The 24,942-nt window shown below is 50.7% G+C and overlaps 1 protein-coding gene across 1 annotated transcript in view; it reads left to right on the top strand.

The window, feature by feature from the left end:
• The window catches only part of DYNC1H1 (dynein cytoplasmic 1 heavy chain 1), an 88,642-nt gene extending 65,394 nt beyond the window's left edge, over nt 1-23,248 (top strand). The window contains exons 46-78 of the mRNA XM_003276164.4: nt 43-204; nt 279-493; nt 597-801; nt 2,205-2,378; nt 2,484-2,603; nt 2,833-2,953; nt 4,952-5,147; nt 5,745-5,862; nt 5,949-6,164; nt 6,640-6,852; nt 6,994-7,121; nt 9,156-9,309; nt 11,152-11,298; nt 11,390-11,540; nt 11,693-11,946; nt 12,064-12,198; nt 12,289-12,383; nt 12,826-13,000; nt 13,190-13,265; nt 14,151-14,311; nt 14,584-14,695; nt 14,800-14,860; nt 14,956-15,079; nt 15,208-15,321; nt 16,454-16,624; nt 16,853-17,070; nt 17,174-17,277; nt 20,283-20,494; nt 20,961-21,114; nt 21,871-22,013; nt 22,145-22,313; nt 22,521-22,648; nt 22,888-23,248. Coding sequence (XP_003276212.1) covers nt 43-204; nt 279-493; nt 597-801; nt 2,205-2,378; nt 2,484-2,603; nt 2,833-2,953; nt 4,952-5,147; nt 5,745-5,862; nt 5,949-6,164; nt 6,640-6,852; nt 6,994-7,121; nt 9,156-9,309; nt 11,152-11,298; nt 11,390-11,540; nt 11,693-11,946; nt 12,064-12,198; nt 12,289-12,383; nt 12,826-13,000; nt 13,190-13,265; nt 14,151-14,311; nt 14,584-14,695; nt 14,800-14,860; nt 14,956-15,079; nt 15,208-15,321; nt 16,454-16,624; nt 16,853-17,070; nt 17,174-17,277; nt 20,283-20,494; nt 20,961-21,114; nt 21,871-22,013; nt 22,145-22,313; nt 22,521-22,648; nt 22,888-23,016 — 5,055 coding nt within the window. The 3' untranslated portion in view covers nt 23,017-23,248. The remainder of the gene's footprint in view (nt 1-42; nt 205-278; nt 494-596; nt 802-2,204; nt 2,379-2,483; nt 2,604-2,832; nt 2,954-4,951; nt 5,148-5,744; nt 5,863-5,948; nt 6,165-6,639; nt 6,853-6,993; nt 7,122-9,155; nt 9,310-11,151; nt 11,299-11,389; nt 11,541-11,692; nt 11,947-12,063; nt 12,199-12,288; nt 12,384-12,825; nt 13,001-13,189; nt 13,266-14,150; nt 14,312-14,583; nt 14,696-14,799; nt 14,861-14,955; nt 15,080-15,207; nt 15,322-16,453; nt 16,625-16,852; nt 17,071-17,173; nt 17,278-20,282; nt 20,495-20,960; nt 21,115-21,870; nt 22,014-22,144; nt 22,314-22,520; nt 22,649-22,887) is intronic.
• Nucleotides 23,249-24,942: the final 1,694 nt, after the last annotated feature.

Raw genomic sequence — 24,942 nt, 5'->3', positions numbered from 1 at the left:
TCAGTGAGTAGGAGTGGACCTAACTTGCCTCTGCTTCTGTAGGTCCATAGGAAATACACAGGGGAAGACTTTGATGAAGATCTACGGACAGTATTGAGACGTTCTGGCTGTAAAAATGAAAAGATAGCATTTATAATGGATGAATCTAATGTATTAGATTCTGGATTCCTGGAGCGAATGAATACCCTTCTGGCCAATGGAGAGGTAATTAGGTGACGTGTTGCGTTGCATTACGTGGTACCGGGGGACCAGTAAGTCAGCACTGTGCTGTTTCCCAGGTGCCTGGTCTCTTTGAAGGAGACGAGTATGCCACCTTGATGACGCAGTGCAAAGAGGGGGCGCAGAAGGAAGGCCTGATGCTGGACTCGCACGAGGAGCTCTACAAGTGGTTCACTAGCCAGGTTATCCGCAACCTCCATGTCGTGTTCACCATGAACCCGTCCTCGGAGGGACTCAAGGACCGGGCAGCCACATCACCAGCACTTTTCAACAGGTACGTGGGCCTTTACTTGGCTCCGGGTCAGGAAAGTCGGTATCCTTCCAAGGGACAAAGCCTGCCCCTCATAGCTGTTCTGAAACATGGGCCTCTTTCTCAGGTGTGTGTTGAATTGGTTTGGAGACTGGTCCACCGAAGCACTGTATCAGGTTGGCAAAGAATTCACAAGTAAGATGGACCTGGAGAAGCCAAATTACATCGTACCTGATTACATGCCAGTTGTGTATGATAAACTGCCACAGCCACCATCCCATCGGGAAGCCATTGTGAACAGCTGTGTGTTTGTTCATCAGACTCTTCACCAGGTGGGTTCAGTTTTGAGATCAACACATAAAACACAAAACTAACCATCACGCTAATATAAAACTAAATTGCTATAAAAATAGACCTTAAGGCCAGGTGCAGTGACTCACGCCTGTAATCCCAGCACTGTGGGAAGCCAAGGCAGGAGGATCACTTGAGCCCAGGAGTGCAAGACCAGCCTGGGCAACATGGCGAGAGCCCATCTCTACAAAAAAATACAAATAAAATTAGCTGGGCATGGTGGTGGGCACCTATAGTCCCAGCTACTCAGGCAGCTGATGTGGGAGGATCACTTAAGCCCAGGAGGCAGAGGTTACATTGAGCTGAGATCATGCCACTGCAATCCAGCCTGGGCAACAGAGCGAGACCCAGACTCAAAAAAACATAAATAGACCTTAGGGCACTTCATGTTTGACATTGTACTGTTATTTGTAAAGGAAATGCTTGTTTCTTACCTCTTACCTCTTTAATAACATCTCATTCGTGTCACTGGGCTGCAAATTCTGGAGTCATCTAACACTTTAGTGCCCCCACTGACTCTGACTCTGCCTCTGATAAAATGATCTCCTTTGCCTTTGTCTCCCACTGCTGCTGTATGTTCAGGCCCTTACTCTCTCCTCTAGACCAGGAGTCAGCACGCTTTCTCTTTAAAGAGCCAGATCATAAATGTTTTAGCCTTTGCAGGTAGAGTAGTCTCGGGCACAGCTACTCAGTGCTGCCATTGTAGGGCAAAAGCCTCCAGAGACCATATATAAATGAATGGGTGTGGCTGTGGCCAGTAAAACCTCATTACTGAAAAATGCAAGGCTTGGCCTGCTAGCCATATTTTGCTAATCCTTGCTGTAGATTCTCTGTAATAGAAGAGCTCAGTCTACTCCTCTCTCCCAGAAAAGCTTTGTGAAATCCACTCTGAGCTTGTAGGTGTCCTGCTGCCCAGCCCCTGCAGGCCATCTCCATTGCCCTTGGAATGTCGTCCAGCCCTGGCTTCCCCTGGTAGTCTGATCATCTTGCTGTGCTTCAGAAATCAAGGGACCAGAGCAGTTTCTCACACAGGCCTGCCTTGCCCCTTTCTTGTCATTTCTTACTAATAAAAGGTGGAAGCAGGCTAGCCAACCTTTCTATAGTAACTGACATTTGTGATGCCTTTTCACATAAGTACACCTCTAAAGTTGGTGTAATCACCATCCTCAGTTTAGAGAAGTTAAAGGGCTTAGAGAAGTTTGGAAGTGTAAGGGGTATCTCGAAAGCTCTAAGTGGCTAAGCTGAGGCCTGACTCGAGTGTTCTGGCCCCGAGGGCCGGGCTCCTTCTATCATGTCACACCTGTCTGCCAAGGCCAAAATTGTTTTCTGAGGTTAAGTCACAGAGTTTCCTGAAGAGTGAGAAGATGTAACTATTTTCTGAAAGGCGAATGCTCGGCTAGCAAAGCGAGGCGGCAGAACGATGGCCATCACCCCTCGCCACTACCTGGACTTCATCAATCACTACGCCAACCTGTTCCACGAGAAGCGGAGCGAGCTGGAGGAGCAGCAGATGCACTTGAACGTGGGGCTCAGGAAGATCAAAGAGACAGTCGACCAGGTGCGTCACAGGCACAAATTCCTCACGGGAGTGAGCTGCAGTGAGGACCCCTTTCTATATGATTTCTGCACGTGTCGTCTCTTGAGTGTGGGCTTTGCTCTTTAGGTAGAAGAACTGCGTCGTGACTTGAGGATAAAGAGCCAAGAGCTGGAGGTGAAGAATGCAGCAGCCAATGACAAGCTGAAAAAGATGGTGAAAGACCAGCAGGAGGCTGAAAAGAAGAAGGTATGGTGTCAGGGAATTCTGGCCTGTAAGGACTGAGCATTTTCAGTCTCCAATGAGAGAGTAGGAAATGTAGTTCAAAATGGGTCTTAGGGTTAGAGAGAGAGAGAGAGAGAGAGAGTGTGTGTGTGTGTGTGTGTGTGTGTATTGGCAGAGTGAAGAATGTTGTTTAGAATTTAGTCAGCAAATTAACCAATGCTTAACCCATACCTAAGCCATCCCTCCTTTATAGGTTATGAGCCAAGAAATCCAGGAACAGCTGCATAAGCAGCAGGAGGTAATTGCGGACAAACAGATGAGTGTCAAAGAAGATCTTGATAAGGTGGAGCCTGCCGTCATTGAGGCCCAGAATGGTATGTAAAGACTGTCAGAGCTTTGATGTCTAGGAAGGGTGGTCTCCGTCCACATTACTGCAGAGTTCAGGTCGCTGAACATTGCACAACGCTTCCCTCCAAGGTTCTGGTTTCCAAAAATATCATTAGTAACCATCTGAAGCTTTTTCTGAAAGCTTGAGATTGTCTTCATCTCTCAAAGCAAAGTTCCTACAGAGCTAGATTGTGTTTACCATAGTGAAACCCCTCTCATAAAAGAAACTTCACAATATAAGCTTTATGTCAATATACATTTTTAGAGATCTGTTGATAATTACATAAGTATGCTATTTATCAATCCCTGACTTGAATTTCACCAAGAAATATAAAATATTCAGTGTAACTATCTTGTAATTAGAATTTCTGAGTGTTCTGGCTATGACCCAATTGCTAATTTAAGTATTGATAGCAGTCACCTACTTCTCTTTTTCCATTCCTTACATGCCTGTAAGATGCTATAGAAATAGGGCAATAACCTGCCATCCTGTTTTAATTTGCAATTTACACAGTGATTAAGACTGCTGTCAGCCAGGCGAGGTGGCTCACACTAATCCCAGCACTTTGGGAGGCCGAGGCAGGAGGATCATTTGAGGCAGGAGGACCATTTGAACTTAGGAGTTTGTGACCAGCCTGGGCAACACAGCTAGACCCCCATCTCTATTTTAAAATAAATGAATAAATGAAAACACAAGAAAAAAAGAGTGCTGTCTTCTTGCCCACTGTATTTAACCTGTTTCAAATAACCCAATTATCTGTAGTTTTTACCTTATACAACAAGACGAATTCAAATGCACCACTCAACCTATAGATTTTCGTTCAGAGTTGGATTTGGATGATAATTTAATGTAGTTCTCACCTTCTAAATAATTACTTAAAATTGTTTTACAAAAATTTCAGCCTAGAAAACTGTTTCAGTGTGTAGAAGTCATTGGCCATTGTTTTTGTTTTGCTTTGTTTGAGACAGGGTCTCACTCTGTCCCCCAAGCTGGAGTGTAGTGGTGCAACCATGGCTCACTGTAGCCTCAGCCTTCCCTGTTTCAGATGATCCTCCCACCTGGGCCTCCTGAGTAGCTGGAACTATAGGTGCGCACCACCACACTCAGCTAATTTTTATATTTTTTGTGGAATCAGGGTTTTGCCGTATTGCCCAGGCTGGTTTCAAACTCCTGGGCTCAAGCGATCCACCTGCCTCAGCCTCCAGAAGTACTAAGATGTGTGAGCCACTGTGCCTGGCAGTCATTGTTTTAGAACTGTTAACTCCGCATCTTTACTCATCCCTCTAAATTGTAGCAAATTTAAAATGTCTGTTGAAATTATATAAAATAAATGCACAATTGCACTTAAAATATTTTGTAAAATATTTTTTAAAAATATTTTTGGCCAGGCACAGTGGCTCACGCCTGTAATCCCAACACTTTGGGAGGCAGAGGCGGGTGGATCACCTGAGGTCGGGAGTTCAAGACCAGCCTGACCAACATGGAGAAACCCCATATCTACTAAAAATAGAAAATTAGCCGGGCGTGGCGGTGCATACCTGTAATCCCAGCTACTCAGGAGGCTGAGGCAGGAGAATCGTTAGAACCTGGGAGGCGGAGGTTGCAGTGAGCTGAGATTGCGCCACTACACTCCAGCCTAGGCGACAGAGCCAGACTCTGTCTCAAATAAATAGTAAATTAATATATTCTTAATCTTTATGGAGATAAAGAAATTAGCACTTGTGAGACATTTTAAAGGTAATATCCTGCTTTTTAAGGAATGCTTGCATTTTGTAAGATCTTCATAATCATTTAAGAGATCAGCTACTTACCCTATTCCAGAGGGTTTAATACAGAAAAGTCTCTCATTTCTTAGCTCTTCTGAGCAGCTAGCTGTCCTTTCTCTCATTGGAGTTGGAGCTCCTGGCTGTTTGGTACATTCTCACCATGCTTTGCTCTGTCTTCTCCCACCCATCAACCCTCATCCACTCCTGCTGCCACTCAGCTGTGAAGTCGATCAAGAAGCAGCACCTGGTGGAGGTGAGGTCCATGGCCAACCCTCCTGCTGCCGTGAAGCTGGCGCTGGAGTCCATCTGCCTGCTGCTGGGGGAAAGCACCACAGACTGGAAGCAGATCCGCTCCATCATCATGCGGGAGAACTTCATCCCCACCATCGTCAACTTCTCTGCAGAGGAGATCAGGTGAGAAAGTGGAAGTGCCAAGGTATTGCCAGAAATTGAAATCAGTTGTTCAGGCCAGGCACGGTGGCTCACGCCTCCAATCCCAGAACTTTCGGCTGTTCAGGCCAGGCACAGTGGCTCACGGCTCCAATCCCAGAACTTTGGGAGGCTGAGGCAGGTGAAGTGCTTGAGCCTAGGAGTTAGAGACCAACCTGGGCTACATGGCGAAACCCTGTCTCTACAAAAAAATACAAAAATGAGCTGGGCGGGGTGGCATGCGCCTGTAGTCCTAGCTACTTGGGAGGCTGAGGTGGGAGGATTGCCTGAACCCAGGGTATCAAGGCTTCAGTGAACCGAGATCATGCCACCGCACTCCAGCCTGGGTGACAGAGAAAGACCCTGTCTCATTAAAAAAGAAGAATGAAAGAAATTGTTCAAGTGTAGAGCACATTTTCAGCTTTCGCCTGAGAACCAAGGGTCAGTCTAGCTCATCCCCAGTGGTCAGTCACTGGGGCAATGAGATGGGAGCTGGCCCTGGTCTCTTCCATTTTAATTTTATGAAAACTCTTCCTTGCTTTTGTCCTGCATGTGTTTAGAAATATCATTCGTCTTTTACAGTGACGCCATAAGGGAGAAGATGAAGAAAAATTACATGTCCAATCCAAGTTACAATTACGAAATTGTGAATCGGGCTTCCCTGGCTTGCGGCCCTATGGTGAAATGGGCAATTGCACAGGTGATTAACACAGCCAGGAGCTCCCGTGTGAAAGGTGACCTCTTTTCCTGTCACTTAAATAACAGTTATCAATTGGTTCTTTCCAGCTTAACTACGCAGACATGTTAAAGAGAGTGGAGCCCCTACGCAATGAGCTGCAGAAGCTGGAAGATGACGCCAAGGACAACCAGCAGAAGGCCAACGAGGTGGAGCAGATGATCCGAGACCTGGAAGCCAGCATCGCCCGCTACAAGGAGGAATACGCCGTCCTGATCTCAGAGGCCCAGGCCATCAAGGCGGACCTGGCAGCTGTCGAGGCAAAAGTAAGATTATCATCATTCATCCTCAGTCTTTCCTGCTGTGGAAGCAGAGATTAACACACTTTAACATGCGCTGGCCTCAGTGAATTAGCTCTTTAACATCTGTAAGGCCCCTGAGGACTTTTTCCCTGGAAAATAATACACTGAGTATTCACTAAGTGTTGTTAATTAGGATAGATTGATACAAACTGGACACTTTACAGCCATTGAATCCCCCACCGGCAGCTCCAGACCTGTTTGCTCTGCTGCCTGAGGGCCTCGCTCCGTACCCAGCTTCTGCCTCGCTGAGATTCTGAGTCGTGTGTGGTCATTCGTTATATATGATCTGGGTCTCATCTCCTTTGGGATTGTGAACAACTTGGGCACGTTTGTAACCCACCCAAAACCCTGCATATAATGTGGATGAACCGATTTGCAGGATTCGGTATAAATCCTCAAAGGCCTGATCCCTGAGCATCTTGTTTGGTTTTCCTGTTAGGTAAACCGGAGCACTGCTCTTCTGAAGAGCTTGTCTGCTGAACGTGAACGATGGGAAAAAACAAGTGAAACTTTCAAAAACCAGATGTCCACCATTGCTGGGGACTGTCTCTTGTCAGCTGCGTTCATTGCCTACGCGGGTTACTTTGACCAGCAGATGCGTCAGAACTTGTTCACTACCTGGTCCCATCACCTACAGCAAGCCAACATCCAGGTGAGAATCACGGGGAATTCACAAAGGATGTGCGAACAGTGTGAGGCAAGCTGGTGTTTAGTGCACAGTTAGAGTCTTAACTTGAGAACAGTCCCGTCTGTGGCTTTGAAGAGGAGGAAAGGTAACGGCCTTGCCTTTCAGTTCCGTACAGATATTGCCAGGACGGAATACCTTTCCAATGCCGATGAGCGTCTTCGCTGGCAGGCCAGCTCCTTGCCTGCTGATGACCTTTGCACAGAAAATGCCATCATGCTGAAACGATTCAATAGGTATGAGCTCGGGTGCCAAGGAGAGACATGGGAGGAATGTGGGTGGTGATCTTGAATTTTTTTCAAAATACACCCTTGTTTGAAGAGAGGAATAGAAAATGGGGCATGGGCATACAGTGCTGGCAGCTTGGTGCTCCTCTGACGGTGGGGCGTGTGCTGTTCTCTTTATTGTCAAGTGTCTGGGTTATTCTGCAGTGAATGCTTCTTGTAACCTTCTAAAATTGATTGGCAGGGGCCAGGCGCAGTGGATCATGTGAGGTCAGGAGTTTGAGACCAGCCTGGCCAACATGGTGAAATCCTGTCTCTACTAAAAATACAAAAAAATTAGCCAGGCGTGGTGGCATGCACCTGTAATCCCAGCTACTCAGGAGGCTGAGGCAGGAAAATCTCTTGAACCCAGGAGGCAGAGGTTGCGGTGAGCCGAGATCACGCCACTGCACCCCAGCCTGGGCAACAGAGCGAGAATCCATCTCAAAAAAAAACAAAAATAGGCTGGGCACGGTGGCTTACACCTGTAATCCCAGCACTTTGGGAGGCCGGGGTGGGCAGATCACGAAGTCAGGAGTTTGAGACCAGCCTGGCCAACATAGTGAAACCCTATATCTATTAAAAATACAAAAAATTAGCTGGGCGTGGTGGCAGGCGCCTGTAATCCTAGCTACTCAGGAGGCTGAGGCAGGAGAATCACTTGAACCTGGGAGGCGGAGGTTGCAGCAAGCCGAGATGGTGCCACTGCACTCCAGCCCGGGTGACAGCGCGAGACTCCGTCTCAAAAAAAATAAAAATAAAATGGATTGGCAGGGTTGTGTTTGGGGGTGGACGTTCAAACAGTCCTCCTCTGTTACAAGAACTGAAAATAGCTAGTTAAAGGGGAAGTGCTACCTGTTTTTCTGTTTAGGAAGGACAGAATAAGAAATGGGACGTAACTGCAGTGAAGATGGGCTAGGTGCCGAGAGGGCTCCATGTCTCACCGGGTGGTGCCAACAAGAGTATGAATCAATCAGTACAGCCTGTGCGCAGGGCTGGATTTGCCTAAATGACCCTTTGACCTAGCAGTTCCACTTCTAGGTGTTCATTCAACAGTAGCCTGGCCTAGGTACAAAATGTGTGTAGGTACCAAGTGCGTACCAGCTGAAGACTGGAGATAACTCAGATGGCCCTCCTGAGGGCCCACCACGCCGTGGTGCTGGGTAGTCTTTGCCAACACAGGACATTCGAATACAGGCTGGACAGGTGCAGAGCGGACGGTAGAGTCCTCCCCTGGGGCCACAACTCCCACACTGACACATGTGTCTGTAAATGCTTAGACCCTCTCTGTAAAGACAGATGAAAAACTGGTAAAAGCCATCACCTGGGGAAGGGACTTTGGTAACCAAAGAATAGGGTCAGAAAGGCAGGGCAGCATGGTTCTTCTCACCATATGCCCTTTTGTAGTTTGAGTTTTCTAGAAGCTTGTGTGTATATTACCAGTTGGGTTTTTTTTTAATGTTTTAACTGGCTAGACCGTAGGTAGATCACATTAGCTTATTTGTGCCCTTCTTTCCTCATTTGTAGAATGGTTTGCTAACAGTGTCAGCCTCATAGGGCTGTTATGAGGATTACATGAGGTAGTGTCTGTAATTTGATACGGTCCTTGGCAATTTAAATTCTGTTTATTAATGTTAATCCCTTGATGCTGCTACAGCATTGGTGTTGATACCTGCTGTCTAGAAGGATCGTAAACATGAAAAAGCTATTCTAACAGTGCAGGATGCTGAGAGGGATGATTGTCCCAGAAGGAAAAAGATTTTTAACTATGGCCCTCTTGGTGTATGACTCAAGCTACCTCCTCATGCTGATAGTTCTTCAAAAGGATGAGGTGATGTTAGCATTAAGCATGTAAGCTTTATTGGTCAACCTGAAAACGTCTCCAGAAAGCACTCTGGGGTGGTGGTAACAGCCTGTCAGGGTCTCTCATCAGGGACTCAGCTAACCGTGATCCTGTGTTTTCCCCATTCGGTGTTTCAACCTTCTCTTCTGTGGCCTCATCCTCAGGTATCCGCTGATCATTGACCCCTCTGGACAGGCCACAGAATTCATTATGAATGAATATAAGGATCGTAAGATCACACGGACCAGCTTCCTGGATGATGCCTTCAGGAAGAACTTAGAGAGTGCACTGAGATTCGGTAACCCCCTTCTGGTCCAGGTTGGTGTTGGCCTTTGAATTCTTGAAACACTGCATTCAAGAGTGAATTCCTTTTGCGGGGCTGCATTTAGTTTTCAACTTTGTAAGACTTCATTTTGTATCAGAAGGATAAAGCTTTGAGGTGGTTCTATAATAGATACATTCAACAGAATCATTATTTGCATTTAAAATTCTATTCAGTGGTCAGGCAAGGTGGCTCACACCTGTAATCTCAGCACTTTGGGAGGCCGAGGCGGGTGGATCATCTAAGGTCAGGAGTTCAAGAAAAGCCTGGCTAAACCCCGTCTCTACAAAAAATACAAAAATTAGCTGGTTGAGGTGGCTGGCACCTGTAGTCCCAGCTACGCGGGAGGCTGAGGCAGGAGAATCACTTGAACCCAGGAGGCAGAGGTTGCAGTGAGCCGAGATCATGCCACTGCACTCCAGCCTGGGAGACAGAAAGAGACTGTATCTCAAAAAAAAAAAAAAAAAAAAAAAAAAAAAATATATATATATATATATATATATATATATATATATTCAGTACAGCCATAAAAAGCAAGAAACAGCCAGGCGTGGTGGCTCATGCCTGTAATCCCAGCACTTTGGGAGGCCAAGGCAGGCAGATCACAAGGTCAGGAGATCAAGACCACCCTGGCCAACATGGTGAAAGCCCGTCTCTATTTAAAATACAAAAATTAGCCGGGTGTGGCAGTGCACACCTGTAGTCCCAACTACTCGGGAGGCTGAGGCAGGAAAATTGCTTGAACCCAGGAGGCGGAGGCTGCAGTGAACCGAGTTCGCACCACTGCACTCCAGCCTGGGCAACAGAGCGAGACTCCGTCTCAAAAAAAAAAAAAAGAACAAGAAAAATGTTCAAGAAACAAGAACAAGGAACATGTTCCTTTGCAGGAACATGGATTGAGCTGGAGGCCATTATCCTCAGCAAACTAGTGCAGGAGCAGAAAACCAAGGACCAGATGTTCCCACTTAGAAGTGGGAGCTAAATGATGAGAACACATGGACACATAGAGGGAACCACACACACTGGGACCTTTCAGAGCATGGAGGTTTAGGCTTATAACCAGGGTGATGAAATAATTTGTACAGTAAACCCCATGACAAGTTTACCTATGTAACAAACCTGCACTTGTATTCCTGAACTTAAAAATTTGTTTTTAAATAAAGCATGTAAGGTCACTAGGAAGCATCAGGTTTGCAATGAGATGAATTCATTATGCAAATTGAAAAAAATTTAAGACATGAAGAAAAATCCCATTCAGAGGGTCTGTGTCAGCACTGTCCCCAGAACTTTCTGCAGGGGCAGGAATGCCTTATGGTCCACACTGTCCAGTGTGGTAGCCACTAGCCTCAGGGGGCTACTGAGCACTTCCCAGGGCTAGTGTGACTAGGAATTGTTTTATTTTTTTTTTTTTTTGAGACAGAGTGTTGCTCTGTCCCCCAGTCTGAACCTCCCAGGTTCAAGCAATTCTGCCTCAGCCTCCCAGGTAGCTGGGACTACAGGCATGTGTCATACACCCCTAGCTAACTTTCGTATTTTTAGTAGAGACGGAGTTTCACCATGTTGGCCAGGCTGGTCTCGAACTCCTGACCTCAAGTGATCTGCCTGCCTCAGCCTCCCAAAGTGCTGGAATTACAGGCGTGAGCCACCACGCCTGGCTGAGTTTTTAATTTTAGTTCATTTAAATGTAAGTAGCCACACATAGCTAGTGGCCACCATACACAAGTGGCGGGTGGCTTTTGGAAAGGCATGCTTATCTAGAGTAGGACAGCAACATAGCATTTGGGTGAAGATAGAGTTAGAAAGCCCTGACCATCAAGTTCCACCTGTGTGGAATGCAGGATGTGGAAAGCTACGACCCAGTCTTGAACCCGGTGCTGAACCGTGAAGTGCGGCGAACAGGGGGGAGAGTGCTGATCACCCTTGGGGACCAGGACATAGACCTGTCGCCATCGTTTGTCATCTTCCTGTCCACCCGGGATCCAACTGTAAGGAATGGGACCCTTCCCCAGGGAAATCTGGCAGGATTTGGTTTTGAAGCTGGATTAAGACAGACTGTTCTGTTACCCATTTTGGCAGGTCGAGTTCCCACCAGATCTCTGTTCCCGGGTTACTTTTGTAAACTTCACAGTTACGCGTAGCAGTTTACAAAGCCAGTGTCTAAATGAAGTACTTAAAGCAGAAAGACCTGATGTGGACGAGAAACGATCTGATCTTCTTAAACTTCAAGGTAGGATCTGGACCTGTGGCTTTTAGATGGTTGGTGCAGGTGAAGGGGCTGAACTTTTAAGTGACTAGGATGTTCCACGTTTGTGGCACACCCTTCTGAGAGCATACCTTTTGAAGGATTATTGCAAACTCTGGATGTTTTATTCATTTAAGGGGAATTTCAGCTCCGTTTGCGTCAGCTGGAAAAATCTCTACTACAAGCTCTGAACGAGGTGAAAGGGCGCATTTTGGATGACGACACGATCATAACCACTCTGGAGAACCTGAAGAGAGAGGCTGCGGAGGTCACCAGGAAAGTCGAGGAGACGGACATTGTCATGCAGGAGGTGGAGACCGTGTCCCAGCAGTACCTCCCGCTCTCCACCGCCTGCAGCAGCATCTACTTCACCATGGAGTCCCTCAAGCAGGTGGGTGCCTTGGCCACACAGAGGCTGCCAGGGCCCCGCACAGTAGCTCCGTGGCCGCGCAGAAGTTCAGCGGGGTGCTGGCGGAGCTGCTCACGGCTGCCCACTGCTTCCTTTCAGATACACTTCTTGTACCAGTACTCCCTCCAGTTTTTCCTGGACATTTATCACAACGTCTTATATGAGAACCCGAACCTGAAGGGCGTCACCGACCACACACAGCGCCTGTCCATTATAACGAAGGACCTCTTCCAGGTAGAGTGAGGTCCTCAGCTGCTCCCCAGCGGGGGGAAGCAGGGTGCTGCCTCTGTTATGGAACAACATCGTCTCCTGCTCTTGTCCCAGGTGGCCTTTAACCGAGTGGCTCGAGGCATGCTGCATCAGGACCACATCACCTTTGCCATGCTGCTGGCGAGAATCAAACTGAAGGGCACCGTGGGGTAAGAGCACTCACGCCCACAAGAGGATGCCATATTGCTGGTGGCCCACAAGGGTTTCATGATCAGATACATGCTTTTATTTTTTCTTTTCTTTATTTTTTGAGACGGTGTCTCCCTCTGTTGCCCAGGCTGGAGTGCAGTGGCATAATCTCACCTCACTGCAAGCTCCACCTCCCAGGTTCAAGCAATTCTCCTGCCTCAGTCTCCTGAGTAGCTGGGACTACAGGCGCATGCCACCACGCCCAGCTAATTTTTTTTGTATTTTTAGTAGAGACAGATTTTCATCATGTTGGCAGCCCAGCCTGGTCTCAAACTCTTGACCTCAAGTGATAGAGTCACTCTGCCTGGCCTGTTTTCTCTCTTCTTTAAATCACAACTGTTATTTTAGTGACAGTGGGCATGAACGTGAGAGACCCTAGCTAACCTGTTGCACCCTTTGCAGGGAGCCCACCTACGATGCAGAATTCCAGCACTTCTTGAGAGGAAATGAGATTGTCCTGAGTGCTGGCTCCACCCCCAGGATCCAGGGCCTGACCGTGGAGCAGGCGGAGGCGGTGGTGAGGCTGAGCTGCCTTCCCGCGTTTAAGGACTTGATTGCAAAGGTTCAGGCAGACGAGGTGATTGTTCTTTTGAATGTTCCCAGTGAAAAATGTTGGCTTTTTCCCAGGAAATAGAAGGAATCGCATGTTGTATAAAACCCAGAATCCTGTGTCTGCGCTCTCGCGTCAGACTCTCGCGTCAGTCGTGGGTTGCTGCCCCCAGAGGCCAGCCCTGCGCCATGGGTGCTTCTACTGTTGTCTCCACAGCAATTTGGCATCTGGCTGGACAGCAGCTCCCCGGAGCAGACCGTGCCCTACCTCTGGAGTGAAGAAACACCTGCAAGTAAGCCCCGCTGTGCTTTTCTTTCTGGACCTGAATGTAAAGTTGGGTTTTGCTGCTTAAAGGGATGCTTTCAAAAAACACAAAGTTACTAGCCGGGGCAACATAGGCCCCATCTCTACAAAAAATAAAACCTTAGCCAGGCGTGGCGGTGCACACCTGTAGTCCCATCTACTTGGGAGGCTAAAGCAGGAAGGTCACTTGAGCCTGGGAGGTCGAGGTTGCGTGAGCTGTGATCGCGCCACTGCACTCCAGCCTGGGCAGCAGACAGAGACCTGTCTCTGAATGAATGGTCACTGATTCCCAAGATAAATATTTCAGTGTTAAAACTTTTTAAGGAAACCACTTAAGGAGATCGCTTCTAGGTAGGTGTTGGCTTAGAAGTAAATCAGAAATTTCCAATTCCTATTCATCTCATGCTTAAAGACCACAAGAGAACCAGATGGGGGGCTCCGGCCTAATGGTAAGGAGTTAACTGGCTATATTCATGCTGCAGACAGGAATGGAATGCCATCAGCCATTTTTTAGTGTGTGAGGCCAGACCCTGGGCTAGCCAGGCTGACAGGAAGTGTCAGACTGTGGAGGGCAGAGCTTGGAGCCCCCTTCCTGAGTACCTTCAGGAAGTGAGCAGGTATTAGTGTAGTAATTTAAAAATCAGCAAACGGCACCTTGTCCTACGGATACATCCAGATAGTAAGGTGTTCTCACAGGCGTGTCCAGAGGGCTCACGGAAGGCACAGGAGATGTGGCTGAATTTCCGGATTTGAGCTGATCCTGAAATGCTGAGCGTTTGCTGAGTGGGTGCTTTGGGAAGAACAGTCCAGGCAGGGGAGGACGTCTCCAAGTCCACGCTTCCACCCAGCACCCACCCCTCTGTACCTGTTTCAGCACCCATTGGCCAGGCCATCCACCGCCTGCTCCTGATCCAGGCTTTCCGGCCCGATCGCCTGTTGGCCATGGCCCACATGTTTGTTTCAACAAACCTTGGGGAGTCTTTCATGTCCATCATGGAGCAGCCGCTCGACCTGACCCACATTGTGGGCACAGAGGTAATGTCCTGGTACAGCCCGGGCTTCCCAAGAGACTCCATGCCCACCTCCCTAGCCACAGCTGGCAGCAGCCCTGGCATCTGCTCTCACTCCGGGCTACAGTCTCCTAAGACCAGGAACTCGCTGCAGATTCTCAGCTACTGGCTGCATGGTGCCCACACCTCTGGGCCCAGAAAGAACATCTCAGGCCCCTCACTCGGGGCTCTCCTTTCCCTTGACAGGTGCACACTATTTGCTGGCACCGCAATAACTTCTGCCTTCTTTGTTTGCAGGTGAAGCCCAACACTCCTGTCTTAATGTGCTCTGTGCCTGGTTACGATGCCAGTGGGCATGTCGAGGACCTTGCAGCCGAGCAGAACACGCAGATCACTTCAATTGCAATCGGTAAGGATGCTTGATGGGCTTCATGGGCTGGAGCCCTGGCAGGATTCGTGGTGGGCATTGATGTCAGAGGCTGCCGCTGCTAACACTAAGTTTCCCTGCACCAGGCTCTGCAGAAGGCTTTAACCAAGCAGATAAGGCAATAAACACCGCTGTGAAATCGGGCAGGTAGGCCTGTTCGCTTTGGCTGAAGAAAGCCTTAGTCCCCAGGCATTCAGGCAGGCAGCCTGGCGTGCTGTGTGACTCTCACTTTGTGTATGCAGGTGGGTGATGCTGAAGAATGTGCATCTGGCCCCAGGGTGGCTGATGCAGCTGGAGAAGAAGTTGCATTCCCTACAGCCGCATGCCTGCTTCCGACTCTTCCTCACCATGGAGATAAACCCCAAGGTGGGTGGTTGAAGGAGTGGAGACGTTGCAGGCTGGCCTGGCACTGTCCTGTCGGCACGTGTGTGGTGGAATTGAACAGGCGCCCGCATCCACACCCGAGCCATAACGGGAATGGCGCTCTCCCTTAGGTGCCTGTGAATCTGCTCCGTGCGGGTCGCATCTTTGTGTTTGAGCCACCGCCAGGGGTGAAGGCCAACATGCTGAGGACGTTCAGCAGCATTCCCGTCTCACGGATATGCAAGGTAAGGACCTTGTCCTCCTGGTATGCTTTCGCCGTAGAAGCCAAAGCCCAGTCCCATCACCAAATGCAGAAGTGGGTCCCTGGGCCCCCCAGAAGTGCCATGTGGTGAACTGCACAGCTGCTTTTGCTTTTCAGTTGTAGGTAAAATTTCCTTCCATGGCCGGGCACCGTGGCTCACACTGGTAATCCTAGCACTTTGGAAGGTCGAGGTGGGAGGATCACTTGAGCCCAGGAGTTCAAGACTGTCTGGGCAGGCCAGGTGTGGTGGCTCACTCCTGTAATCCCTGCACTTTGGGAGGCCGAGGTGGGCAGACCACTTGAGGTCAGGAGTTCGAGACCAGCATGGCCAACATGGTGAAACTCCGTCTCTACTAAAAATATAAAAAATTAGCCAGGCGTGGTGGTGGGTGCCTGTAATCCCAGCTACTGGGGAGACTGAGGCAGGAGAATCGCTTGAACCCAGGAGGCAGAGGTTGGCAGTGAGCGGACATCACATCACTGCACTCCAGCCTGGGCAAAAGAGCAAGACACCATCTCAAAAAAAAAAAAAAAAAAAAAACTGTCTGAGCAACGTAGTGAGATCCTGTCTCTCTATATAAAATTTCTTTCCTGTGAGCAGGTTGAAAAATAAAAGCCATGTTTGATTATGGGGTGTGATTAGGTCCCAGAGGAGCAGAGATGCCCACGGAGAAGCTGGGACTCAGAGTTGTGTCCCCAGGTGGCAGGCAATCTCCTCTCCCCCGGCACAGGCCCCCGAGACCAAGCAGAGCCCTCCCAGGCGCCAAGTGAAGACCGAAACTCTTGGGCGAGTGGAGGGGGATTGTGGCAGGGGTTTCGTTCTGTCAATTCTGTTCTATTTTGTGCCACATCCACCTTTTCTGACATTCTTAGAAACTCTGTCTTCTCTAGATTTCTTACTAGCTGAATAAATTCTCTGATGGTCTCATTGGATGACACGTCTATTAATAGAAAAGTTGGCATACTTTTCTCCTAGCAACAGTACTCGTGTGAATCTGCTGCCATCGTCACGATGTGGAGAGCTCTTTGTAAAGCTTTGGCTGACCTGGCATCTGCACCGTTCTTGGCAAGTGCTGTTTTCTAATGACTCTGTGCTTGGTCACTTTCCTCACCAGTCTCCCAACGAGCGTGCCCGCTTGTACTTCCTGCTGGCCTGGTTCCATGCGATCATCCAAGAACGCTTACGATACGCACCACTGGGGTGGTCAAAGAAGTATGAATTTGGAGAGTCTGACCTGCGGTCAGCTTGCGATACAGTGGACACGTGGCTGGATGACACGGCCAAGGCAAGTGTGGGCCATGCCAGGACAGGCAGCAGACGTGTACCTGGGAAGGATGCTGCAGGGCGTGGTGCTGAGAGGCCAGACTCAGCATGGAAGAGCAAGCTGACCCCTCGTGACCGCCAAAGCCTAGCTGGCCATGGGGAGTGAGGAGGAAAGCTGTGCCCTTCGAAAGGAAGCCCCGGGCCTGCCCGCCTCCAACCACACACACGAACCCTGCTTTTCCTCCCCCAGGGCAGGCAGAACATCTCACCGGATAAGATCCCGTGGTCTGCACTAAAGACCTTAATGGCCCAGTCCATTTATGGTGGGCGCGTGGACAACGAGTTTGACCAGCGTCTGCTCAACACCTTCCTGGAGCGCCTGTTCACAACCAGGAGTTTCGACAGTGAGTTTAAGCTGGCGTGCAAGGTCGACGGGCATAAAGACATTCAAATGCCAGATGGCATCAGGTATGCTGCTGCCTGCTGGAATGGAGACAGTTGTGACGTCAGGGCATCTGGTGTCACTCAGAGGTGACCACTGACATCATTTCCAAATGCACTGGTTTTCTAGGCGAGAGGAGTTTGTGCAGTGGGTGGAGTTGCTCCCCGACACCCAGACGCCCTCCTGGCTGGGCCTGCCCAACAACGCCGAGAGAGTCCTCCTTACCACACAGGGTAGGCGACGAGGATCCTCCCCACACGCAGGGTGGGTGGCGAGGGTCCTGCTCACACGAGGGGTCGGTGGCGACAGTCCCCACATGCAGGGTGAGTGTGCTCTGCTGTCCCAGGGCCCTCCCTGGTTATGCTGGGTGTGGCTGTCAGCCTCGGCCTTCCTGCCAGTCTCCAGCTGCTGCTAGCTCCACTCCGAGGGGAGGCAGAGGAAAGAACTGGCTCTAACAGGGATCTTTTCTGTAGCATCAACTCAGTTCTAGAGAAAAGGCTTGATATTTATGTAAATGAACCTAGAAATAACGTTTAGATTTTCACCTCATATTGAAAAGCAGTTACTGGCTGGGCACACTGGCTCACACCTGTAATCCCAGCACTTTGGGAGGCCGAGGCGGGCAGATCACTCGAGGTTAGGAGTTCCAGACCAGCCTGGTCAACATGGCAAAACCCAGTGTCTACTAAAAATACAAAAATTAGGTGGGCATGGTGGCAGGCACCTGTAATCCCAGCTACTCAGGAGGCTAAGGCAGGAGAATCATTTGAACCTGGGAGGTGGAGGCTGCAGTGAGCCGAGATCGCATCACTCTACTCTAGCCTGGGCAACAGAGTGAGACTCTGTCTCAAAAAAAAAAAAAAAAAAAGGCCGGGTCAGTGGCTCATGCCTATAATCTCAGCACTTTGGGAGGCCGAGGTGGATGGATCACCTGAGGTCAGGAGTTCGAGACCAGCCTGACCAACATGGTGAAATCCCATCTCTACAAAAAATACAAAAATTAGCTGGGTGTGGTGGTGGTTGCCTGTAATCCCAGCTACTCGGGAGGCTGAGGCAGGAGAATCTCTTGAACCTGGGAGGCAGAGGTTTCAGTGAGCTGAGAACACGCCATTGCACTCCAGCTTGGGCAACAGAGCAAGACTCTGTCTCAAAAAATAAAAAGAAAATCAGTTCCTTTTTTCTTCTTCAAGAGTTGAAAAGTACCTGATATTAAGTGATTTTTTAAAACCATTCATCTTGCCTAGAATTTTTGAGCAGTCTTTTTTTCCTTTTCACTTACAAGATGTTTTTTAAGACTTCAAGTGCTGTGAGCCAGAAGGGAGCTAAGAAATTCTCTAACCCAGTGTCTCTCACAGTGTGGCTCCCAAACCAGCAGCAGCAGCCTCCCCAGAACTTCTTAGAAATGCAGGTTCCCAGCCGGGCACAGTGGCTCACGCCTGTAATCCCAGCACTTTGGGAGGCCAAGGCAGGTATATCACGAGGTCAGGAGATCGAGACCATCCTGGCTAACACGGTTAAACCCCATCTCTACTAAAAATACAAAAAAAAATTAGCCGGGCGTGGTGGCGGGCACCTGTAGTCCCAGCTACTCGGGAGGCTGAGGCAGGAGAATGGCGTGAACCTGGGAGGCGGAGCTTGCAGTGAGCCAAGATGGCGCCACTGCACTCCAGCCTGGGCGACAGAGCGAGACTCCGTCTCAAAAAAAAAAAAAAAGAAAGAAATGCAGGTTCCTAGGCCCTGCCCAGACGCACTCTTATCAGGAATGGGGACGGGCCCAGCAATTGGCCTTCACAAAGCCTGCAAGCACTACACGGGTTGACAGCAGCTGATCAAATCTCAACTTTTTGTTATGGGAAAAAGTCACAAAAAGCTAAGAAAACAAGGGCGTTGCTGAAGCTAAGAGCTGGTTAACAAGACAGAATCAGGAGGGAAAGCCAGGCGAGCTGGGGGAGGCCAGAGCACACTGCAGGCACTACAAGGCTCGGGGTAATCCCAGCCACATGGTGGCAGTCACAGGCCAAGGGACACTATGGTGACCAGTTTTCTGAGTTAAGAGGGCAGGTGGCACCCCCTCCTGGAGCCCCTCTCGAGCACGCACTCATTCATGGTCGGGCTCAAAGCAGGCTGGGGCTTGGCCCAGGTCTCACAGTGAACCCAAACCCAGGGTCCTGAAGAGCCTTCCTTGAGTGTTTGGACTCAGGCTGCCAATTCCGTTTTTTTGTTTTAATTTGAGACTGAGTCTTGCTCTGTCACTCAGACTGGAGTGCAGTGGTGCAATCAGAGCTCACTGCAGCCTCAGCTTTCTGGGCTCAAGCAATCCCCGCACCTCAGCCTCCCAAGTAGCTGGGACCACAGGTGCCACCACCACATCTGCCTTTCTAATTTTTTGTAGAGATGAGGGTCTCACTATGTTGCCCAGGCTAATCTTGAACCCCTGAGCTCTAGAGATACTCCCAATTCAGCCTCCCACAGTGCTAGGACTGTGGGCGTGAGCCCCTGTGTCTGTCTTGCTGGTGCTGGGACTGTGGGCATGAGCCCCTGTGTCTGTCTTGCTGGTGCTGGGGGGGGGGGGGGGGGGGGGGGGGGGGGCTGGTGGGCGTGAGCCCCTGTGTCTGTCTTGCTGGTGCTGGGACTGTGGGCGTGAGCCCCTGTGGCTGTCTTGCTGGGTCAGCTTTAATAGTCATGTACTTGACCTGGTAACAATTCTTCTTCTGTATTTGTCTCCTTAGCTTTCTGGTCAGGCCATTGTCTGTGCTTTAAAAACATATATGACTGGCCAGGCGTGGTGGCTCATGCCTGTAATCCCAGCACTTTGGGAGGCCGAGGTGAGCAGATCACCTGAGGTCAGGAGTTCAAGACCAGCCTGGCCAGCATGGTGAAACCCCGTCTCCACTAAAAATACAAGAAAAAATTACCCAGGCGCGGTGCCGCATGCCTGTGATCCCAGCTACTTGGGAGCCTGAGTCAGGAGAATCGCTTGAACCCAGGAGGCAGAGGTTGCAGTGAGCCAAGGTCACGCCACTGCACTCCAGTCTGGGTGACAGAGCGAGACTCCGTCTCAAAAAAAAAAGTATGCGCGCGCGCACACACACACACACACGGCTGAGCACCTTCCAGATTGCTGCAGTTCCCAGTGTGGACTCACCATGTGGCCTTTACATTCAAGTCCCTTTTCCCTCTGTGATTTCTTGCCCGTCCCCTCCCTCCCTCCTGCTGCAACTGTGGGACTGTGGCCCAGGTGTGGACATGATCAGCAAGATGCTGAAGATGCAGATGTTGGAGGACGAGGACGACCTGGCCTACGCAGAGACCGAGAAGAAGACGAGGACAGACTCCACGTCCGACGGGCGCCCCGCCTGGATGCGGACGCTGCACACCACCGCATCCAACTGGCTCCACCTCATCCCCCAGACGCTGAGCCACCTCAAGCGCACCGTGGAGAATATCAAGGTAGCTGGGAGGGTGGTGGGCCGGCCGGGTCTCAAGGTCCCACGTGCTGGGGATGGTCACGGACCATTGTTCCGTGGACCATTGGTTCCATCATGCCGGACGGAATGTGCTCACCCCGGTGTCACCTCAGGGCAGGTGTCCAGCTGAGCCCAGGCATTGGGCAAGATGAGTTGGCCCTTTTGAAATGGACTGAAAACACTCCAGAAGACTGTGAGATAGGCAGACAGCTTCCACAGCGAGCAGCCGCAGCCCTTCCTCCCTAGAGAGCCCGAGAGCTGCGACTCAGGCAGGGGCCTCGGCCTCACACAAGCTCGGTTCCAAGTCACGCTCTGCCAAAGCTGTCCGTGACCCTGGACAGGTCGGAAGCCCTGGGGCTCTGCCCGGAGGCCGAGTTACTTCTGTTTGGCCTTTCCGCTGGAGAAAGGGCCTCTTCCTAACTTCTCTTCACCCTTTTGAACGATTTTAGGATCCTTTGTTCAGGTTCTTTGAGAGAGAAGTGAAAATGGGCGCGAAGCTGCTTCAGGACGTTCGCCAGGACCTTGCGGATGTCGTCCAGGTGTGCGAAGGAAAGAAGAAGCAGACCAACTACTTGCGGACGCTGATCAACGAGCTGGTGAAAGGTGCGTGAGAGGCCGAACTCGTGGTGTGGCCTCCGGCAGGGCACCTTGGCCTGGGGCCACGACCCAGCCCAGCCACGCAGCACCACGTGCGGACAGCCAGGCCTGCGGGGGCCTCCCTCCGAGAGCAGCTCTGTGCTCTCACCCTCGAGGTGGGTGGGGGGAGGGGAGGGGCTTAGAAATGCTGAAGAATTTGTTTTTCTTCTGTGCTGGTTCACTGAATGTTGACCAAAATCTTTACACAACTTCTACAGTTTTTTAGGGGTCTTCCAAGAGAGTGAATGGGGAATGTGGTGGTCCAGGACGGTGACAGACGATAGTAGGTTACGGCCTGTGAAGAATAGGTGTCCCCCAGGACAGTGGAAAAGCAGGGGCAGGCGGGCATGGGGGGCTCATCCAAAGTTGTGGGGAGCCCCCAGCATCCTCCTATTTGCCCCAAAAGCCCTAATCGCCAGGAACATTGAGCCACTTGTGTGACATGAGTGTCTAGCCGTGGTTTTACTTGGACGTGATTATGGTCCTCCAGAAAGACTCACCTGGACTAACTTGACCCTAGAAACTGCATGGTTCTGAGGCGCTCTGGAGCAGCCTGAGCTAGAGCAGATGTGGTGAGGGCGGCACCAGGGGCATAAAGCGCAGCCTGGGAAAGGCAGTAGGTGGAGCTGCCAGGTGCCCGTGTGGGCAGCCAGGATGCTGGAGCATCTGTGCTGGGGGAGTTGTGAGAGCTGACGCCCTGGGCTCTGTGTGCCTTGGCTGCAGGGATCTTGCCTCGGAGCTGGTCCCACTACACGGTGCCTGCCGGCATGACTGTCATCCAGTGGGTGTCCGACTTCAGCGAGAGGATCAAACAGCTGCAGAACATCTCACTGGCGGCTGCGTCTGGTGGCGCCAAGGAGCTAAAGGTGAAGGCGCTCCTGACGAGTCTGGGGTTGTCAGCAGCTGTCCTGGGCTGGGGTGGGAATGGCTCTGGGAACACACACAGGGCCCAGGTCTGACCTGAGCTCCTTCCCCTGGGGGCTGCTGCTTTCCACAGAACATCCACGTGTGCCTGGGTGGCCTGTTCGTGCCTGAGGCGTACATCACTGCCACCAGGCAGTACGTGGCCCAGGCCAACAGCTGGTCCCTGGAGGAGCTCTGCCTGGAAGTCAACGTCACCACCTCACAGGGCGCCACCCTTGACGCTTGCAGCTTTGGAGTCACGGGTAAGTGGAGTCTCACAGAAAATACTGGCTCTTCTCTGCAGGTGACCTCGGTGGCCTGAGACCATTGTTCCCAGATACATGCACTTAAGGTGACCGGCTGGTGGTCGGGTGGAGCCGCCGTGTTTGTCAGCCTCTGGGCGCCCTGTGACCGGCGTTTGTGTGGCTGTTGTGTTCACCTCAGCCTGGGTTTTGGCTTCCGCCTCACAGGTTTGAAACTTCAAGGGGCCACGTGCAACAACAACAAGCTGTCACTGTCCAACGCCATCTCAACCGCCCTTCCCCTGACGCAGCTGCGCTGGGTCAAGCAGACGAACACCGAGAAGAAGGCCAGTGTGGTAAGGAGGCGCTGCCTTTCCCGGGCGTTCTGCAGGGCCCCTGCGGTAACAAGGGCAGAGGCGGCTCCTCTTCTGTGCCTGGGTTCCACTTGGAACGGGAAATGAGGTTCACAGAGGAAACCCGTTTCGCACCTGTCCAAACCTCTCCTTGCCAGGGCCCCATCAGCTGTCCCGGGCAGTCTTCCAGTTTTCTTACTTTTCCCTTAAGCCACCAGTAAACCCTTCTGCTTCTCCTGCAGGTGACCTTACCTGTCTACCTGAACTTCACCCGTGCAGACCTTATCTTCACCGTCGACTTCGAAATTGCTACAAAGGAGGATCCTCGCAGCTTCTACGAGCGGGGTGTCGCGGTCTTGTGCACAGAGTAGAATTAAACTTTTCTAGCTGCCCCTTTCTGTAATAGCGAAAGTTGGTATTTAACATTTATTCATTTTTAAAATGTTTGGAAGGTCTGAGCTTGTGAAAAGTGGTTGGTTTCAGGCTGGAGGAAGCTGAATGGAATCTGACGGTTGGGAGTGGTGGAAATTGGAAGGATGCCAGGAGGTATTTGGGAGGGCCAATGGCGTGGCTCCTTTGAGGAAATAAAACACTAAAGCATGAGTTGGCTCTGCCTCTTCTGTCTCCGCCTTTGTCCCAGGGCACAGAGCCTTGCCTTCCATGCAGCCCCGGGAGGGCAGCCCACGGCAGCCACGCCCCTCCCCGCCTCGCTTTCATCACGAGTTCGCTCCATGAACTCCAGAGCGGCCACAGCACTCATGAAGGAAGACCTTGGGGCCCCTTCACAGACACAGCCAGATGTGGCTCTGAAAGCCCTGGGGCCCGGGCACAGTGGTTCCACACCTTTAATCTCAGCACTTTGGGAGTCTGGGAGTTAAAGACCAGCCTCGGCAACATAGTGAGACCCCATCTCTACAAGAAATTAAACCAGGTGTGGTACGTGCCTGTAGTCCCAGCCACTTGAAGGATGAGGTGGGAGGATCGCCCAAGCCCAAGAGGTCGAGGCTGCAGTGAGCTGTGATCTCACCACTGCACTCCAGCCTGGGCGACAGAGCAAGACCCTGTCTCAAGAAAAAAAAAAAAAAAAAAAAGCCGGGCACGGTGGCTCACGCCTGTAATCCCAGCACTTTGGGAGGCCGAGGCGGGCGGATCACTTGAGGTCAGGAGTTTGAGACCAGCCTCAACATGGAGGCACCCCGTCTCTACTAAAAATACAAAATTAGCCGGGCATGGTGGCACATGCCTATAATCCCAGCTACTCGGGAGGCTGAGGCAGGAGAATTGCTTGAACCTGGGAGACGGAGGTTGCGGTGAACTGGAAAAAAAAAAAAAAAAAAAAAAAAAAAAAAAAAAAAAAAAGGCAGCCCCCAGCTACCTGTGTTCTTGACCAGTTCCCCAGGACTTGGCTCCAGACAAGGGAGTTTTCTGCTCCAGATGAGGGAGTTGCCCATCGCCGCCCTAGCACGTCCATTCCCACACGACCTTCCAGTGGTGACGATGACAGTGGCCCATACAGCTGACTGTTTGCATCTCACATTCACGATGCTGGAGGTGACGGGTGTGCTACACCCGTGGAAACAGGCTTCTGGCATCTCAATGTCTTCTATTATTTTTGAGATGGAGTTTCGCTCTTGTCACCCAGGCTGGAGTGCCAGTGGTGTGATCTCAGCTCACTGCAATCTCCACCTATCAGGTTCAAGTGATTCTCCTGCCTCAGCCTCCTGAGTAGCTGGGATTACAGGCATGTGCCACCAGGCCCAGCTAATTACCATATTTTTAGTAGAGCCAGGGCTTCATCATGTTGGCCAGGCCGGTCTCAAACTCCTGGCCTCAAGTGATCCTCCTGCCTCAGCCTCCCAAAGTACAGGGATTACAGGCATGAGCCACTGCACCTGGCCAAATTGTTGTATTTTTTTATAGAGATGGGATCTCGCTGTTTTCCCTGGGCTGGTCTCAAACTCCTGGCATTAAGGGCTCCTCCTATCTCAGACTCCCAAAGTGCCGGGATTATAGGTGTGAGTCACTGAGTTCAGCCCCTAAAACATTCTTTTTCTGTTTAGAGACGGGGTCTCAGTTGCCCAGGCTGGTGTGCAGTGGCGTGATCATGGCTCACCGCAGCCTCAACCTCCCGGGATCAAGTGATCCTCCCACCTCAGCCTTCTGAGCAGCTGGAACCACAGACACACACCACCACATCGGCTAATTTTTGTATCTTTTGTAGAGACAATGTTTCACCATGTTGCCCGGGCTGGTCTCAAACTCCTGAGCTCAAGTGAGCCTCCCACCTTGGCCTCCCA

Source organism: Nomascus leucogenys, chromosome 22a, assembly GCF_006542625.1.
Source record: "Nomascus leucogenys isolate Asia chromosome 22a, Asia_NLE_v1, whole genome shotgun sequence".
Lineage (NCBI taxonomy): Eukaryota > Metazoa > Chordata > Mammalia > Primates > Hylobatidae > Nomascus > Nomascus leucogenys.
Note: the sequence above shows the minus strand (reverse complement) of the source record. Positions and strands in the feature narration are given on the sequence as shown.